Below are 19,613 nucleotides of genomic sequence, written 5' to 3' on the forward strand. Positions count from 1 at the left end.
TATGAGCAAGGTTTTGAAGAGACAGCTTGCACTTTCTCACCTCAGCAGTTCTGGAATTTGACATACCCATACCAACAATCTTGGGGAAGGTACATTTCTCACACTTTCTCCCAACCTCCTACATCTTTCTGTGGTTACACCTATTTTTAACTTCCAGAGAGCAGCTCCCCCTTTTCCCACTCGGATGGCAATACCTCTGTCCCGATTGGCACTGGGAAAGGGTAGCTGACTTTGAGAGGAGCTCTGACCACTTTTATTACTACCTGTGCCATCAAAAATCATGGTACAGTTACATAATGAGGGAAGGGCTCTACTAACTTTTATTATCAGCACTGCTGCAAAATATGTATATCAAGAGGAGCTTGGGAAGGTTACACTTTCCAGAACTGTACACGGCAGCAATATAATACTGTTCCATTTAACAGCTTTTTAATCAGCTGACAAAGTAAGCAAATCAAAACTCCTTTAGGCTTATTGTGAATTTAGCAAAAGTTTTGGAAAAAAACACACCAGGAAAACGGATTTAATGGTAATTGTTTGATGCAATGATTTTCTTCTGAACAGGCATCTTTTTCTAAAATTTAAACTCCTTACATATCCAGTCTAAAGGATCCAAAGTAGCTAGATGCTACATTATCATCCACTAACTTTATGTCAGAAATGGTGACAAATATTTCATCACCAGCCTTCAATTCAAAAAGTCCTCCTTGGTAGATGGAATTCAAACCATAATCAGCATTCGCTGCCCAACATTTTGTTCCTACACCTTTCATAAGGATGATTGGTGATGCGTAGGTAGTTGTCATCTTATATATGCACTGCACAAGCTGTTGCTCATTAGATTTTGCAGAATAGTCCTCATAGTCAGCTATAGCCTTGTGTTGATATCTGAAATAAGTCTGAGCATAAATGTAGTATCTTCCCGTTTGACTGGCTCGCAACTTTCCATGATGGATCGTCATGTTCTGAATGTAGGACAACCCCTTTCCAATACCCCATTTAACAAGGTGGCGGCATGACCGGTCTAAATGGTAGGAGATATCTGTTGAAAAAAATAACAATTATGAAGATGGGTATGTTTCCAGTATTTCATACAAACCCAGCATAGTTTATGTCAATGTGTTAATGAGCAGTGTTCCAGTAACAAATACAATGCAACAGGAACTCAAAACTAAACAAAAATATGCTGGTGCTAGAAGTCAACACCATTCATCAACTGAAATGACTAGGTAACCACGATATAGAATGAGTATCTACCTTCTCCAAAGCTAACTTAATTCATGCCATATGTGAAATATATTTTATCCAAACTCAGATTTTCAGATATTTCCAGAAACCATTAAAGGAAGAAGATATGTTTTCTTTTTCCAAACTGAAGATGGGCTAAGAGAAAAAGCCCATGCCATCAAGGTTGAATGTTAAAAAGAAAAAAAATCAGGAAGTAGTAAATGAGATTACATCAAAATTTGGTTTTCAAAGCTAGAAGATTGTGTGAAAAAAGGCTGAAGGAAATAAGGAGTTCCATGTTTAAGGATCCTGAGAAAGTTAAAATAGGAGATTGGGTGATGCTTTGATTTCAATAGTGGCACGATGTCATATGTTTAAAATTAGAAAGAGTAAGGGATGAAAGCTCAGGAGAGCAGTCAGTATAATGAAAAGACCAGAGAGAGAAAAAGACTAAGTGAGCCACACAAAAACAAAATGGCTGCTGCAATGAACATACAGCTACAGTGCATAATGATTTGGGAAGCTGATGATGTCATAGAGGCATTGGAGAAGTTTAGACAAAAGTGCAGACTGGCATTTAGTAGTTTTCTAAAAAGCACTTGTGAAGAGGAAAGGGTCAGCTACATCCTTTTGCAGGTAGGCGAGAAAGGTTAAATTTGTTTAATAGATGGGAGACGTTTGAAAATGACAGTAAAAACATTAGAAAAATTTTGGAGAAATTCGGCACATATCTCCTGTCAAAGTCAAATCATCGATCCATCAATTTGAATTTCAAAGCCTGAGGCAAGAACCAAGTAAGCCCATTGACAATTTCTTAACAAGATTTAAAAATGCAGTCAGAAAATGTAAATTCAAGGAAACAGATGAAAGGCTGATAGATCAGCTCATTTGGGATTCTGCATAAAGTACGAAAAGATTTGATTGGGAAGGACAAGCTCACAATATCACAGACTGTAGATATTGCCAGAGCACATGAAACCATGAGTAGACAGATGAAGTGCTAGCCTTCAGTTAAGTCAAGAGAAAGGCATCAGAGTTGATCGAGTGAAATAGAAATGAAAAAGAGCACACCAGACAGGGAGAAATATATAGACAAACTGTGGATGACCATGAGTTCACAGATATAAGGAAATGTCCCGTGACAGGATCAAACTGTAGATTTGTGCAAAGCCCAATTACTGGGAAAAGATGTGCAGAACAAAGAAAGAAGATGGTCAATGAGTTATCAGAGACAGACCAACAGGGGAAATGAGAAGGAAAAAAAATCGAACATCCATCCCCTAGGAATCATACAATTGCATGAAATGACATGATGCGACAGCTCCCAGAGAGAAGAAATTCACACAACCATTCAGATCAGGAAGAGGATGAGAAATAAACCCACAAACATAAATCTGAAGCTAAAACTTGATACCAGAACACAGAATAACATCATTCCACTCAGACTATACCAGAAGAGTGAACTTTAATGCTTGAAGAAAATGGTTACCCAGAGAAAGATGGTCTGAAGCTGTACAACATCATGCTGATGGCATGCAGTGGAGCTGAGATTCAACTAGGAGCAACTCAAATCAGAGGGATGCACAAAGGAAACTGTTCTACACCAGTGAAAAAAGCAGTCCTGCTATCCTGCGGTTGAGCAGTTGCAAAGAGCTGCAGCTTATCCCAGTAAACCATGAGGTGAGGGAGGCAGCATTGAGGGTTGAAGGGTGTACATCCATTGAAAAGCACCCTTAGAGACAAGGAAGATCTGGTACAAATGTATCCAGAGTGTTTTGATGAGACAATTGGGTGCTTTGAAGATTTTGAGTATCACCTCATTGATCTAGTGAAGAAACCAATGATCAAACTCCCATGCAGAGCACCAATAGGACTAAAAGGAAAGCCTGAAAGAGAGCTCCACGAGATGGAAGAAAACAAAGTGATCGCCAAAGTCACAAGACCTACAGATCGGGTTAAAAACATCATGGTGAAAGATAAGCCCAATGGACGGCTAAAAAATGCCTGGATCCCAAAGATTTTAATCAAGCAATAAAGAGGAATCACTATCCTATTCCAACACTGGAAGAGATTACACCAGCATTGCCAGAGGCAGAAGTTTTCAGCAAGCTTGCTGCCAGAAATAGCTACTGGATCATGAAGCTTGACAAGGAATCTTCGCTGTTGACAACATTCAATGCACCCTTTGGTTGGTACAAATTCCTGTGTATACCTTTTAGCCTTAAAATAGAGGAGCCTTACAGAAGATATAAAGATGGAGTTGGCATAGCTGATGATATGATATCCTGATCTATGGTGTTGATGGAAAAGATCATGACTGTCATTTACATGAAGCCAGGGGAGAACTAGAGAGTTCGGATCAAGCCAAATGCATTGTGAAGGTGACAGAATGACAGTTCTTCAGAATGGTGTACAAACCTGACTTAAGTCAAGCTGAGTGCTGGAAAAGTCACGGCTATTTCTGAGACAGAAGCTCCAAGATATAAGAAAGAGGTGAGAAGTTTCCTTGGTTTGACCTAGTACATGAATTCTTCCATACCTCACTTATTAACCAACAGCAAACCTACAAGAGTTGATGAGAGAAGATGTTGAGTACTTGTGGTCAGAGTCACATGAGAAGCGTTTGAACAAACTCAAAGTACTATACAAGGAGACAGGTCTGTTAAAACACAAGACAGAAACCAGTCATTCTGCAACCAGGTGCTTCTACAAAGGGGATGGGAGCAATCCTGGTACAAGAGGGAAAACCAACAGCATTCACATCCAAAGCTGTAACATCAGCTGAGACCAGATATGCCAATGTAGAAAGACAGCTTTTGACAATGGTGTATGGATGTGAGAAATTCCATGCATCGATGGGAGAAAGTTCATAGTGGAAAGTGCTCCTTGTCCACTGGAGCAGAAAAATCTGTGTAAATCACCAGCAAGACTGCAGATGTTACTCCTAAGGCTTCAGAGATACAACTTAACTCTGCAATACAAATCAAGAAGTAGATGCCCTATCTTGGTTATCACCACCAGAGGAACATGAGATAAAAGATCTAGGTATAAAGATCTATCACCAAATGAACGTAACACCATCAAATGTGAGTCAAATGGGAGATGAGAGCAGTAGGGATCAAGAGTTACAGATGCTCTCTCAGCAAGTGATCAGGGATGGCCTGATAAGATACAGCGAACACAAACAGCAATATGGCAGTATTGTTCTAATGGGATGACATCTCACTGGAAGATGGTGTTCTGCTAGTTGGATCCAGAATAATCATACCCAAAACAATACAGGAAGAACTTCTCCAGAAGATACATGAAGGCCACACAGGAACGAAGAAGTGGAAGCTCAGGGGCAGATCAGCTGTGTAATGGAGAGACATGTACAAAGATGTTGAAAGAATGGTATCTAAAATTTACGTCAGAAGTGCAGAAATACATAGGAGAAAGTGGAAGTGATAGCTACTGAAGTAACACCCAGACTATGGCATGCTGTGGGAGCCAATTTATTCACACACAATCAAGATTGATATTTCATAGGGCAACATTTTCCCCCATTAGGGGGAATGTGTGGGAGCGGGTGCGGGCAGGTGGGTTCCCAACTGGGGCGCTGTCATTTTATGCGAGCAGGCCAACTAAGGCCTGCCCAGCGTAACGTCCGCTCGGAAGCGCTGTGCGGTCCTTGTGCAGATGGGGGGTGGGTGGGGGGGGAGATTCTCTGAGCCAGGAGTGCGCTCTTTATGCATACACACAGAAGAGTGCACAGATCTCCATGAGGGAGATCGCTGGAAGTTTTAAAAATTTGTAGAAGTGTGGAAAAAAATTCCTGACATGTCCCCTCATGTGACACTGTCACATGAGCTGGGACATGTCAATTTCTTTTATTTCAACATTTCATAAACATTTTAAAGCCCTCATGAACCTCCTGTGCATGAGTTTTCATGTTTTTTCTAAAGGCCGCTTGACCTCCTCGCTTTCCCGCCACTTTAAGGTTGGACAGGCAGGCCTTAAGTGGATGTTGACAGTTTGGCAGGCGCGTAGCCAACTCGGCTGCGTGTCCGCCGAATTGAAAATCGAAATGACTCAGGGTGATGTCGGGATACACACCTGACATCACCCTGCATCATTTTACACGTTGGTGAGCGGGCCCCGCCCCCTGCTCGCCGACCGGAAGATGCAGCCCATAGTTGCAGACTACGACTCAAAATTCCCTTTTACCTGAATGGCGAAATATTTGAGAGCTACAACAATCATCTCAGCAGTACGAGGTCTGTTCACTGAGCAAGGGATTCTTGAAAGAATACTATGTGACAATGGAACCAAATTCACCTCCAGAGAATTTAAGGAATTTGTTGAACAGTATGGGTTCAACATCATCACCATATCACTACATTACCCAAGCGAACACAGGTTTATAGAAACACATGTCCGGACGGTCAATAGAACCTCCGCGGAATGCGGAGAGTCAAAGGAAGACCCAAACCTTGTCTTATTGTCACTCTGATCTACACCTCTCAAGGCTGACATGAAATTGCCGGCAGAGCTGTTTAATTGGAGAAAGTATAAGAAAATTCTGCCAAACAAGATATTCCCTCCAACTGACCAGGAGGAAGTAAGACAACTCACTGATGCAACGCTTCAACAAGCATGCAAAGTCCCTGATTGAGTTGTTGAACTGTACAGGATCCAATCATGAAACTGTGGAACTCAGCAAACATTGTAGGTGAAGCTGAGATTCCAACATCATACATCATTGAGACCAAAACAGGTAAGCAAATGAGAAGGAACAGAGTCCATATTCAACCTACACCTGAGCTGGAAAAGCAGGGAAGATCATCAACAACTCCAGCAACATCACTAACCAGCAAGACAACATCAATAGCATCACCAACAAGCAGCGCAATATCAACAATGTCACCATCAAGTAACACAACATTAGCAACGTCAGGAACAACTCCTACAACACCAGGAGCAACACACACACCATTGTGTAGTGTTCCAACTCACCACTGAGATTGATGAATGCCCAATCCACAAGATGGAGGCACAACATCATACCACATAAGCAATACTGTGAGTAATGTTTTGCGAAAAGAAAACAAACTATAATAGACTCTAGAGATGTTCAGTTTAATTTTAAAAGTCAAGTGTTTATCCTCTTTAGTCTAGATAATATTTTAAAAAGTTAGTGATTGGAACAATTATTTTTTTAAAGGAGGAGGGATGTTATATTGTTGTATTATTCATAAATAGCTAGGAACTAAGTGTTATGCAATGTACATCCAGGGTGCTATATTTACTGCTGCACAGCAGTTAGGTAGGAAGCAATAATGTACTAGTCCACCAGCCACATGAAGAACTGCAAGAAATATACTTGATGAAGCTCCAGCATTTTAAGTCTAAAAGTGTGTCTATTTAGAACCCCTGGGAACTTGAAAACATAAGGATTTATCCCTAATTGTGCAGAATTTTCCCCAATGGAAGTGAATAAAGGAAAAATTATGGACTGACAAGAATAAAAATTGTACGTAAAATTTGGCCAGCATCTCTGAAATATTTAAGGAAACAAGATTTTTCTTGAAGGAAATGAAGGAGATGAAGCAGTAGTCATTCAGCCATTACACTGCAAGAAGTAGGAAGGTGTGCAATCTGAGAGTTGGGAGTCTAGAGAGGGCATTATATCTTCTGTCAAGCATTGATTTGGTTTACAGAAAATCATGTTAATTGGACCATCCCATCAAATCAACCAAGGAGGCTCATATGAAAGATTTTTGGAACTGGAGAGAAAAAAGAGAAAGGAAGAAAATTGCCCTCAAAGATTTTTAAAACACAAATCTATTTTTTCACCTTTGCTTGTAACAACAATGTATCTACAAACAAGCAAAATACTTTAACCTGAGTTTTAACATTGTTTAATAGCCTTTTAAGGGCACCTTTTTATTCTATGGGAAATTCCAATACTAATTCAACAGTGCATTCTTCTATTACTGATGCCACTCTCATATTTGAGATCTTAGAGGTATACTATTTGGAAGAATAAAAGTCCTTATTTCCAAAGACTAATTCTTCCTTTTCCTAATTCAGTCTCTGCATTCTGAGTGCTGATGGCAGAATGAGTGGACGAATATCAATCTTTGGCAATATTACTCTGTAATTGGCCACTGTAAGATGTACATGGACGACTCCCATGCTCCTTAACTGTACAGAATTGCCTGTCTTTCGTTTCCCACTTTCCCCCAACAATGTGCCCGAGATCAGGAGCTCAGTATCATGGTGTATGGTGGAAATATATCCACATCCCATTACCGCAATGCCATGCTACGGCACTCCAATGTGTTGCAGCACCATGACATTCCATAGTGTATTTGCTATCATTTTTGTAAGCATTTAGCAGCCAGCACTTTGAGAAGGTAAATAAAAACACCTTTTGCGTGAAAAGCACAGCTGGTCAAATGAACCCTGCACTGACCTTGTGGAGAACCAAATTGTACAGTGAGATGAGCAGAGGGACGATGTGCTGGCTTGTCGTCAAACTCCACTGCAGATTTAAAAATATCGACAGGTACATTGTCCATTGCAGCTAGGAAGAAAAACAGTTGTGTAAATTATCCGAAATTATTGAGCTACTGTTTATCAATGTGCTTGAATGTGAAATAAGCTCACCTTTTATTATATGTTTCTTGCTTGAGTTGTCTGCTACCTGAAGGAAATTTATCAGGAAGAAAATTGAGAGTTTAAGTTTCACAAACCAACATGTTTTATTTCAACTAACTTAAGCAACAATTTCCCAACTATTCAATCCTCAGGCTCAGCAAGAGGCAAAAAGGGCACAGGAAAAACTAAACACCAACCTAGACAAATGATCATTGTATCATAAGGTTCAGGCTGACTATGGAAAAGGACAAAAAACAATTCAGAGAAAGAACAATTAACTGAGCGAAAGCCAACTTCAATACGGTAAGAATGGATCTGGGCCAAATAAATTGGAATCAAAGGTTAGAAGGATAAACGGTTGCTGAACAATGGGCTACCTTCAAAGCAGAGATAGCTTGGGCACAGTCAAGGTATATATTCCCTCAAAAGGGAAAGATAGGGCAAACAAATTCAGAGCTCCCTGGCAAAAGAAGAAAAGGTGTGCTTATAACATGTCAGGTAGAAAATACAACTGAGAATCAGGTTGAATATAGGAGGTTCGGAGGGGAGGTGAAAAAGCAAATAAGAGAAGCAGAGAGGGAGTATGAAAAGACACTGTCAGTCAACATAAAATTGAATCCCAAAATATTCTATAGGTATATTAACTGTAAAAGGGTGATTAAAAGAGGAGTAGGGCCAATTCAGTCCAAAAAGAGGTTTTATGCATGGAAGCAGAGTGCATATCTGGGGTATTAAATGAATACAAGGAAGAATATGCTAACCAGGCCATGGTGAAAGAGGAGATAAATCACACACTAGAAGGATTTAAAATTGATAATGAGGAAGTATTGGATAGGCTGTCTGTACTTAAGGTTGATAAGCACCAGGACCGGATGAGATGCATCCAAGGATACCAAGGTGAGAGTGCAAATTGCAGAGGCACTGGCTATAATTTTTCAGTCTTCCTTAGACTCAGGGGTGTTGCCAGAGGACTGGAAAATCGCAAACATTACATACTTGTTCAAAAAAGGGTGTCAAGATAAGCCCAGCCTCAATAGGCCAGTCAATTTAACATTGGTGGTGGGGAAACCTCTGGAAATAATAATTCAGGACAAAATTAATAGTGACATGGACAAATGCGGGTTGGTTAATGAAAGCCAACATGGATTCCTTAAGGGAAAATCATGTTTACTTAACTTGCTGGAGTTCTTTGAAGAGTCACAGAGAGGGTTGATGTGGTGTACATGGACTTCCAAAAAGCATTTGATTCATTGCCACACAACAGACTTGTGAGCAAAGTTATAACTCTTGGAATTTAAAGGGACATTAGCAACATGGATTGGCTAAGTGATAGGAAACAGAGAATGGTGATTAATAGGAGTTTTTTGAGCTGGAGAAAGGTTTCTGGTGGAGTTCCCCTGGGGTCTGTGTTGGAACCCTTGCTTTTCCTGATATATATTAATGACCTAGTCCTTGGTGTACAGGGCACAATTTCAATATTTGCAGATGATACAAACTTGGAAGCATTATGAACTGTGAGGAGGACATTGTAGAACTTGAAAAGGATATAGACAAATTGGTGGAATGGGCAAACAGGTGTCAGGTGAAGTTCAATGTGGAAAATGTGAAGTGATTCATTTTGGTAGGAAGAACATGGAGAGACAATATAAAATAAAGGGTACAATTCTAAAGGGGGTGATTCTAAAAGGGGTGCAGGTGCAGAGGGACCTAGGTGTAAATGTTCATAAGTCATTGAAGGTGGCAGGATAGGTTGAGAGACTGGTTAGTAAAGCTTACAGCATCCAAGGTTTTATTAATAGGGACATAGAGTACAAGAGCAAGGAGGTTATGTTGAACTTGCATAAGACACTATTTCAGCCTCAGCTGGAGTATTACATACAGTTCTGGGCACCACAAGGAAGGATGTGAAGGCCTTGGAGAGAGTTTAGAGAAGATTCAGGAATGGTACAGGGATGAGGAACTTCAGTTATGAAGATAGATTGGAGGAGTTAGGATTGTTTTCCTTGGAGAAAGTAAGGCTGAGAAGAGATTGAATAGAGGTTTTGAAATCATGATGGGTCTGAAAGGCAGAAAGAAACTATTCCTCCTCATGAAAGGATTGAGAATGAGAGGACAAAGATTTAAAGAACTGGTAAAAGAAGCAAGCGTGATATGAGAGCAAACCTGTTTGTGCAGGAATGGTTAAGTCTGGAGTCCATTGCCTGAGAGTGGGAATCAAGGCACATTCAATCAGAGCATTCAAAAGGGAGTTAGGCTGTTATCTGAAAATTAAGAATGTGCAGGTTTACAGGGAGAAGGCAGGAAAATGGCACTAAGTGAATTTCTCATTCGGAGAGCTGGTACAGGCGTGATGGGCCAAATAGCCTCCTTCTGCGCTGTAACAGTTCTATGATTCTACGACCTCCAGATCTGCATCTATAACTATTTGTTTCCACGTTGGGCATGAGCCCTGGTTGATGGGACGTTTTACTACATAGAATGCATTATAAAAATGTAAGCTGTTGTTGTTAACATTACATGTGCAAGCGTTCCTCTCCTCGAGTGCTTTTCTCCTTCCTTTCAAAGTGACCACATTCATCTCTCTCCTTAAAATAAATGCACTTTTTACTCCTTTGTCTTTGTGAACCACTGCCCTTCTCCAATCTACCATTTCTCTTCAAAGTCCTTGAATGTGACGTTGCCTCCAAAAACTGTATCTATCAGTTCTAGAGAATCTCTCCGATTAGGTTTCCATCTTGTCACAGCAACAAAATAGCCCTAACCAAAGTCACAAATTACACCCTGTGACCATCTGCATTATCCCTTCTTGTCCTCAACACAACCTTTGACACAGTCAACCACATTCTTTACAATCTAGCTCAGTGTCCACACATACTGGATTCCACTCTTTTCTATCTTATATCAGTGTACTTGCAGCAGTGGCTTCTCTTCCCAACTCCACACCATTACATCCAGAGTCCTCCAAAGATCTATCCTTTTCTCCCCACATTCCTCATCTATGTGACTGATGCACTTTGACACATATTGAGGGCAAGAAAATTGCTATATAAAAACAGGTTCTTTACTCAGACTTCTTTTACCCCCTCCTGCACAATATGTTATTTTAATAATAGACCACAGGGCTTTTTAAAAAGTTTTTGTTGTCATTCATAGTTATTTTATTTTGTTCCACAGGGCTAAGCTTGGTGGCTTCTTTTCAAATTTTGAGGTGAAAGACCAGGTGCATAGTTGCCAATCATTAGCTTTTTGGGTGACTAGCTTTTCTTGGCTCCATTCATATCTCTTACTCCAAATCTCAAAATACACTTTGGTACGGCCACAGATTGAGCTTATTCTCAGTTAGATATTTAAGTCATGCCTTTGATGAGCCCTAATGTCCCTTATCTGGTATAATCAGAGAATGCTGCAATACAGAATGAGGCCATTCTATTTATCATGCCTGTGACTACTCCTTGAAAGAGCTATCCAATTAGTCCCACTCGCCTGCTCTTTCTCCATTGCCTAGCAAATGTCTCCTGATCAAGTATTTATCCAATTCCGTTTTGAAAGCCAATAATTTAATCTGCTTCCACCCCTCTTTCAGGCAGTGCATTCAGATCATAGATCATAACATAGATTTTTCTTTTGCCTTAAATCTGTATCCTCTGGCACCATGCATATCTAAAGAGAACTGGAAGATTGTGGCCAGAGTCTTTGCAATTTCCACCCATGCTTCCCTCAGCAATCTAGGATGCATTCCATCTGGACCAGGCAACTTTTCTAATACGAGTGCATCCTCTTTATCTACTTTTATCCTCTCCAATTTATTTATTACCTCTTCATTTACTGTGACATTGAGAGGATCTGCTTATTTAGTGAAACAGGTGTACAGTATGCATTCAGTACCTCAGCAATGCCTTTTGCCTCCGCTCCAAGATCTCCCATTTGATCCCTAATTGGCTACACACTTCCTGTGACTACTCCTCATTATTTAAATGTTTAGAAAAGACTTTTGAATTCTTATTTATGTTAGCCATTAATCTATTCTTGTATACTATTGCCTCTGCTACCTCATTTTTCAATTCTCCCCTGTACTTTTGTATTTAGTTCGGGTTTTACTGAATTATGAGGGAAGCAGTAACAAAGCTTAACACTTTGGAAAGATTTCCGCTTTTCCCCTACTTGAAGCAGTCCATCATTAAACTATAGTTGCCAACTTTTGAAATGCACAGTCAATTTTTCTGAGCTCTGAATAGATAATTTGAGGAGTCTTGTGGTGCAATGGTAGTGTCCCTGCCTCTGAGTCAGAAGGTCTAGGCTCGAGTCCCACCCTGGAACTTGATGGCCAATGAAGGTGCATTCATACATTGGCCAAACAGGTTGATTATCATCTTGCAAATCCTTCCAGCACATGCCAACAGCAGGCGGTAAGAGCCAGAGAGATTTCTAGTCAGCCATGTGATGGAAAAGTAAGCTGGAGCCATTACCATCACTAACCATAACTCCAGAATACAGCACGCATGTAAAAGTGCATGTTGCCATAGAAACTCAGACTCCCTGAGTGACCTGTAACACACCACTGCCACCACTTGGGCAGGCTGAAGTCCAGTTGGTCACCATTTGAAAATGACATATTAGATCCTAGAGCAAAAACTGAAGAGGGTAAATATAGGAAATGCAGTGCCTTATCTGACATGCGCATTCAGGTGAAGAGCAGCCAAGAGTGTGGTATATGCCACAAGAAAAAGAGGGAGAAAAAGGCATTTTACTTTGTAGGATCTACACAGGAAGTACAGAGAAAAAAACAGGGATTCAAGGTGGGAGACTTCCAAATCAGCCATAATTGCTGTGATCTGAGCATCTCTTTACATGCAGTTCAAAAAATGCGTTTGTTGAAGGTTGAGGTGCAGCATTCTGTACACAGTGTTTATTTAACTTGGCAGTTTATGATCAGCCCATACAAGCACACATCATCAATCGGTGCATTACTACTAGTAATAACTGAATCCCCAGCTGAGTTGAATTTTAATAGGCAGTGCAGAAAATTCATGCATAGTGTCCCTTTATGGAACAGGCATACAAGGTTGCAGAACACAGTGGTACAGAGGGATCTGGATGTCCTGGTACATGAATCACAAAAAGCTAGTATGCAGATACAGCAGGTGATTGGGAAGGCAAATGGAATGTTGGTGTTTACTGAAAAGGGAATGGAATATAAAAGTAGTGTAATTTTACTGCAGCTGTACAGGGTCCTGGTGAGATCACATCTAGAATACCAAGTACAGTTTTGGTCTGCTTATTTCAGAAAAGATATAGTTGCACCAGAAGCAGTTCAGAGAAGGTTCGCTCGACATTCCTGGGATGAAGGGTTTATTTTATGAAGAAAGGTTGAACAGGTTGGAGTTTAGAAGAATGAGAGATGATTTTACTGAAATATATAAGATCCTCAGGAGACCTGATAGGGTGGATACCAAGTGGATGTTTCCTCTTGTAAGGGAGACTAGAACTAAGGGACATGGTTTAAGAATAAGGGACCTCCCCTTTAAGCCAGAGATGAGGAGTATTTTTTTCTCTGTCAGAGGGTTGTTAGTCTGTTGAATCCTCTTTCCCAGAAAGCAGTGGAGTCTGAGTCATTGAATTTATTCAAGGCAGAGTTTGACAGATTTTTGATATTCAAGGGAGTCAAAGATTATGAGGGGGCAGACAGGAAAATGGAGTTGAGACCATAACCAGATCAGTCATAAGATAAAAGCAAAATACTGTGGATACTGGAAATCTGAAACACAGAAAATGCTGGAAAAACTCAGCAGGTCTGACATTATCTGTGAAGAGAGAAACAGAGTTGACGTTTCAAGACCGAATGACCCTTCATGTCCGTCATAATCTTATCAAATGGCAGGGCAGGCTAGAAGGGCTGAATGGCCTACTCCTGTTCCTAAGTCCGATGTTCCTATATACATAGAAATCATTTTACTACAGTATGGGATGTTCTAATGGTGGTGAAATGAGTGGAGTTTAAATGTAGATGTAAACACTTCTAGTTGACTTCATGGAGAGACTTGCTGCAGCTTGGTTTCTTAGAGTAATGTTTTTATAACAACATGAGAAGCACATTAAGCATGGTGTAATTTTTCCATGTGCTGCTGCTCATTTGGGTGACCTGCTTGTATTGACATTCTAGTTGGTTTGGGATGACTTTTAGTAGATCTTACTGCTCAATGGAGATGCAGCCATGTTTTTTGTTCAGTCTTCAGGAGCTTTGTTAACGAATGATTGCCACATAGTGAAAACTGTGAAAGTATTCACAGAAAACCTCAATTGTGGAATGCAACCCCAAAGCACTAATTAAGATCCTGAAATGCAATGTAATAAAAATAAATGTAACTTAATCACAGGCTTTTACTTAGAACTGCTTTGAGTTGTTAGGCTTTTTAGGTTGTTAGCGTTTTTTGGACATATATATCTGCTTTCTGTATTGGAGTATGTAAATCAAATTTCATTTAGTTCCCAACAGAGCTATTTTAGCAGGTTACAGAAAAAATATATATATTCTAAATTTCCAACAGATTAACAAATATTCCTGATCTAAAGGGATCAGTCCCTCAGTGGAGTCAGAATTTAGAGGGGAGGGAAGGAGTGAGTTTGTATCTTCCCGAATCCTGTACCGTTCATTGAAATGTCCCATGGAGGAAATGAGGAATGCTGAAATCCTCGGGGACATAAGCAGACAGGCACTTTGTGATCTTATAACTGGGACATCACATAAAGGAAAGCTGACAGAAAATCCACAGTTGATACAGCATACTGTGGTCTGTTGAATCACCTCTTTCGCAAGTAATTTGATACTGTTAGCCAGTCTCCAGCAGGAATCTTTTCTGATCTGATCACTCAAGTCTTCAGTCTCAGTACTGATTAGTTGTTGAAATTTTTTGGGACTATTCAGACACCACAGCTCCTGGGAAGCTATTTGATTTTTAACCTAAACAGAACAGAACATAGGCTTAGTGAGGCTGGATGTTGAAAAAAAGAAAATAATTTATAATTTAATTTTAAACACTTAGAACTTGGCGAATGCATTTTTCTGACCATTGTTACATTATTAAAACTTCCTCACAGAAAATGAATTACATAGGAATTTATATTTATCTTTGAAGTGCAATTACTATTGTTATGCAGCAGTCAGATGTGCATACCAAGATCCCACAAACAGTAGCAGTTGATGTGTTTATGGTTGGGATGGCACTTAAATCATTTATCTACATTAGTTATTCAATACAGATAACATAGCAGAGGAAATTAGTACAACGATGTTCTGAATAGTCAGATGTGGATCTCATACTCTGCTGATCTGGGGAGATGAAGAATAGTAGACCAAAGCTATACAGGGCAAGGAAGGCACAAAAAAATCAAGATACAACGATCGTCTCAGTCTGCTCCTGTGCCTCTTTCAGCAGCTGGTTAAACAGCCTACTCCTTCTCCTCACCCTGTGAGGAAATTATTTGTTGCCATCTTGCAAAGTGATGCTGTGGAGTTTTATTTTAAAGAAAAACTGCAAATAACTAACAATAAATAACAATACAGTGAACATTCCTCTAATATCTAGATACCAGGATCAATTAATGTTTTCCATTCCACTTAAATCAGAAGAGATGTAAGAGTTCTACATGTTCATATGTTTTTCTTTCAATAAGATATATGGTCATTGACAAATGAAATTTTTCAATTAAATCTCAAGTTAAAAAATGACAAATTTTATAATCCACATATTTAAAAACAAATTCTGCTTGCCTCAGTTGTGCTGTGTCAACCAATCACAGCCAGAGGCATTAGTCAGGACATTACAGTTTGCCTCACTGACTTCAAGCAAGGAAAGAAAAATATCAGCCAAGGTTCCTGATCCTCCGCTTCACCCTGTGATTGCCTCATTCCTGCCACCTCTGGAAAATCAGCATGACAGGCCAAGGGTGAGGTTAGAACTAGTTTTAACTGAAGTGCTCCTCAGAGCCAGATAAATAGTTGATATTTGCATTCACGTGGAAGGCTGCTTTTAGGTATGAAACCATACCCCAACCGGAGTCAACAAATTGAGAAATGGGCAATAATGTATAAATACAAAAAACAAATTCAGATTGTAATTGGTTTTCTATTTTTCCGTTTACAAAGGGTGTGGCATTGTAATCTGATGATATGTAGCTCTACTACAATCCATGATTGTAGCTGAAATGTGAAAGATTGATTTTTTATTTATTCTTTCATGGGATATGGGTGTTGCTGGCAAGGCCAGTATTTGTTGCCCATCACTAATTTCCCTTGAACTGAGTGGCTTACTGGCCATTTCAGAATCAATCACATTGGGTCTGAAGTTACATGAAGGCCAGACCAGGTAAGGATGGCAGATTTCCTTCCCTAAAGATCATTAGTGAACCAGATGGGTTTTTGCAACAATCAATGGTAGTTTCATGATCACCATTACTGAGGTTAGTTTTCAATTCCAGATTTTATTAATCAAATTTGAAATCCACCAGCTGCCATAATGGGATTTGAACCCATATCACCAGAGCATGAGCCTGGGTCTCTGGATTACTAGTCCAGTGACATTATCACTATGCTACCATCTCCCCCAATTAATTGGTGCTCTGGAGAAAATCTCTGCATTAACAGAACGCCTTGCATGTTTGTAGGGCCTTTCATGCTCCAATGTACTTAACAGCCGATGAAGTGTTTAGGAAGTGTAGTCACTATTGTAATGTAGGAATCACAACAGCTAATTTATGCACAACAAGCTCCCACAAACAACAATGAAACAAATTGCTCTATCATTTCTTTTAGGTGTTGGTTGAAGGATAAATATTGTCCAGGACTCCAGGGAATACCCATCTGCTCATCTTTGAATAGTGCCACCTGAGAGAGCAGATGGGCCCTTGGTTTAATATCTTATCCAAAAGACACCACCTCTGATAATGCAGTACGCCCTCACTTTTTCATTGAAGCATCAGCCTAGATGATGTGCTCAAGTTCCTGAAGAGAGGCTTGAATGTACAATCTTCTGCCTCAGATGTGAGTGTGACCATTAAGCCAAATCTGATAGTCTTAATTACTCAAGGCAGGTAACTTAGCATAAAAATATTGGTATATTAATGTTCTGAACAGTTGGATGCAGCCGCTGATTGCACACAAACACACACACACACACAATTCCTGATTGCAGGGGGAGGGGGGAGCCGTATAGTCATGGACCAGAGTATAAAGTACAAGAATCAGCCCGGACTGCTATGCTGCCTCTGACACCAGAGCCCCGTGATCAACTTATTTTATGTCTTTTTAGATAAGTGGTGCTGTTTTATAAAGAAGTGTTTAATAACTTCTAGTGTATATATTTTGGCTTTTAAATGAAAACCAGTATGAATGCAATTCAGTAGATACAAATTTTGCTTGACTAACTTGATTGAGTTCTTTGATAAAGTAACAGAGAAACTTGATGAAGGTAATGGATTTTTAAAATGCATCTGACAAAGTGCCACCTGTCAGCAGAATTGAAGCCCATGAGATGAAAGGGTCAGTGGCTACTTGGACACTAAACTGGCTAAGGGGCAGAAAGCAGAAAGAACTTGTGGATGGGGAGGGGTGGTGGGGGGTGCTGTTGTCTTTCAAACTGGAGTGGCATGCCCCAGGACACAGTGTAGAATCACTGCTCTTTCTTGATATCAATATTGACCTGGGATTGGTGTACAGGGCATAATTTAGAAGCTTGGAGATGATATGAAACTTGGGCCAGGATTTTTCCTATGGCAGGCGGGCTAGGTGGGAGCAGGCGGGGGCGGGTGCAGAGCCAACCACCGCCCGCGATCGCCTCCACGCTGCCATTTTACACAGGCAAGCCAATTAAGGCCCGCCTAGCATAATACGTGGTTGGTAGCGCTCAGCACTACCTATGCGGGCAGGGGGAGGAGGGAGAGTCGGGGCCAGCACTCTTTCATGCATGCACGCGAAAGAGCGTAGCAATCTCCCTGAGGCGATTGAATGAATATTAAAATAATTAAAGAATTGAGTTAAAAATTTATTTAAGCATGTCCCCTCATGAGACTGTGTCACATGAGTGGGGACATGCTTTTATATTTATGAAAATTAATTAATTAATTTAATAAAAGCTTCAGGAAGCCTCATCCCGCTCGTGGGTAAGGTTACCTGAAAAACGCGAAGGCTGCTTGGGCTTTTCACCTGCTCGCCAACCTTAAGGTTGGTTGGGCAGCATTCTCAATTGATTTCTTAAAGGCCTGAATAGGCTGTTTACACTTCGGCGGCTGCGCAGCCAACTCTGGTGCGCGCCCGCTGAATGAAATATCGTGATGACATCGAGACGCACACCCGACATCATTGCGCATCATTTTACGCGTCAGCATGTCAGACCCACCCCTGCACGCTGACCAGTAAATTCTGCCCTTGGAAAAGTTAGGAAGATAATAACCAGGCTTCAAGTGGGCATAGACAGACTGATGAAAGACACATGGTGAATGATACTTAATATAGAGAAGTCTGAACTGATCAATTTTAGCAGGAAGAATAAGTAGAACCAATATAAATTAAATGGCACAATTTTAAAGCACGTGCAAAAACAGATAGATCTGGGGATGTGCAACATAATTTTTTGAAGAAGGAGGACACAGGTTTAAGGTAATTGCCAAAAGAATCAGGGGTTACAAGAGGAAACAAAAATTTATGCATTGAGTAATGATGAATTGGAATGTACTGCCTGAAAACGTGGTGGAAACAGACTCAATATTAACTTCCCAAAGGGAATGGAATAAATAAAGTGCTTGAAGGGAAAGATTTTCTGGGCTTTAGCTACATAGCAGGTAATTAATTGACTAGCTTTTCAAAGAGCTGTCAGAGTTATGATGAGGCAAATGGCTTCCTTTTGTGCTGGGTCATTCTATAATTCCATAAATTAAACATAGCTATATCTAGATCCAGCATCATATTTCTGATTTCATCTATTCAGGAGAAAATGGTTTCTGGCATTTACTGACAGCCTTCTTCGATCATTGAGCAGATGGTTACTTGTGATGTGTCATCCTCGAAAACTGCTGTCTAAAACCGCACAGAAAACTAGCAATTCTGCATGTCAACTTATACTTTTCTTTGAACAAAATGCTGGATAGTTATGAACAAAGCAGGCTTCTATTTAATCAAATAAGTTTATTAAATGAATGTATATTAAAAAACAATTTCTCCACTATATATACAAAATATAATCGCCTCATAAACTGTTTTATTGAATAAATGAACCACATGGTGTGGTATGAAGCAATGCAAACTAGAAGATCCCAGGTTTGATGCCTATTTTGTGGTATGTTAGCTGATTCTAATGGTAGCTGTAGTGGCATTGTAGTTTCCCCTATAACCTCAAAACAACACTGAAGAAAAGTATCAGTCAAGGTTCCTGACCCTATTCTCCAAACAATGATTTCTCCTGCTGAAATAACACCACACTGGACCTTGAGTGAGGACAATGACAAATGCAGTAACTTGCATTTATATAGTGTCTTTAACATGATAAAATGTCCTAAGGCTCTTACCAAGAGCATTATCAAAAAAAAATTATTGGCACTGAGCCACCAAAGGAGGTATCAGGGCAGATGACAAAAGCTTGAACAAAGGAGTAGGTTTAAAGGAACGAAGAGAAGTTGAGAGGTGAAGAGGTTTAGGAAGGGAATTTCACAGTTTAGGACCTAGGCACTCAAAGTACATCATCAATGGTAGACCA

At 40.1% G+C, this 19,613-nt stretch overlaps 1 protein-coding gene across 2 annotated transcripts in view; it reads right to left on the bottom strand.

Moving 5' to 3' along the window:
- Positions 1-407: 407 nt before the first annotated feature.
- Positions 408-19,613, bottom strand: part of LOC121281964 — a 124,002-nt gene continuing 104,796 nt past the window's right edge. For both annotated transcript variants that reach the window (XM_041195251.1, XM_041195252.1), the window contains exons 5-8: positions 14,672-14,827; positions 7,879-7,915; positions 7,685-7,795; positions 408-1,042 (exon numbers count right to left, since the gene is read on the bottom strand). In XM_041195251.1, the coding sequence (XP_041051185.1) occupies positions 591-1,042; positions 7,685-7,795; positions 7,879-7,915; positions 14,672-14,827 (756 nt within the window). In that variant the 3' untranslated portion in view covers positions 408-590. The remainder of the gene's footprint in view (positions 1,043-7,684; positions 7,796-7,878; positions 7,916-14,671; positions 14,828-19,613) is intronic.

Source organism: Carcharodon carcharias, chromosome 9 (genome assembly GCF_017639515.1).
Source record: "Carcharodon carcharias isolate sCarCar2 chromosome 9, sCarCar2.pri, whole genome shotgun sequence".
Classification (NCBI taxonomy): Eukaryota; Metazoa; Chordata; class Chondrichthyes; order Lamniformes; family Lamnidae; genus Carcharodon; species Carcharodon carcharias.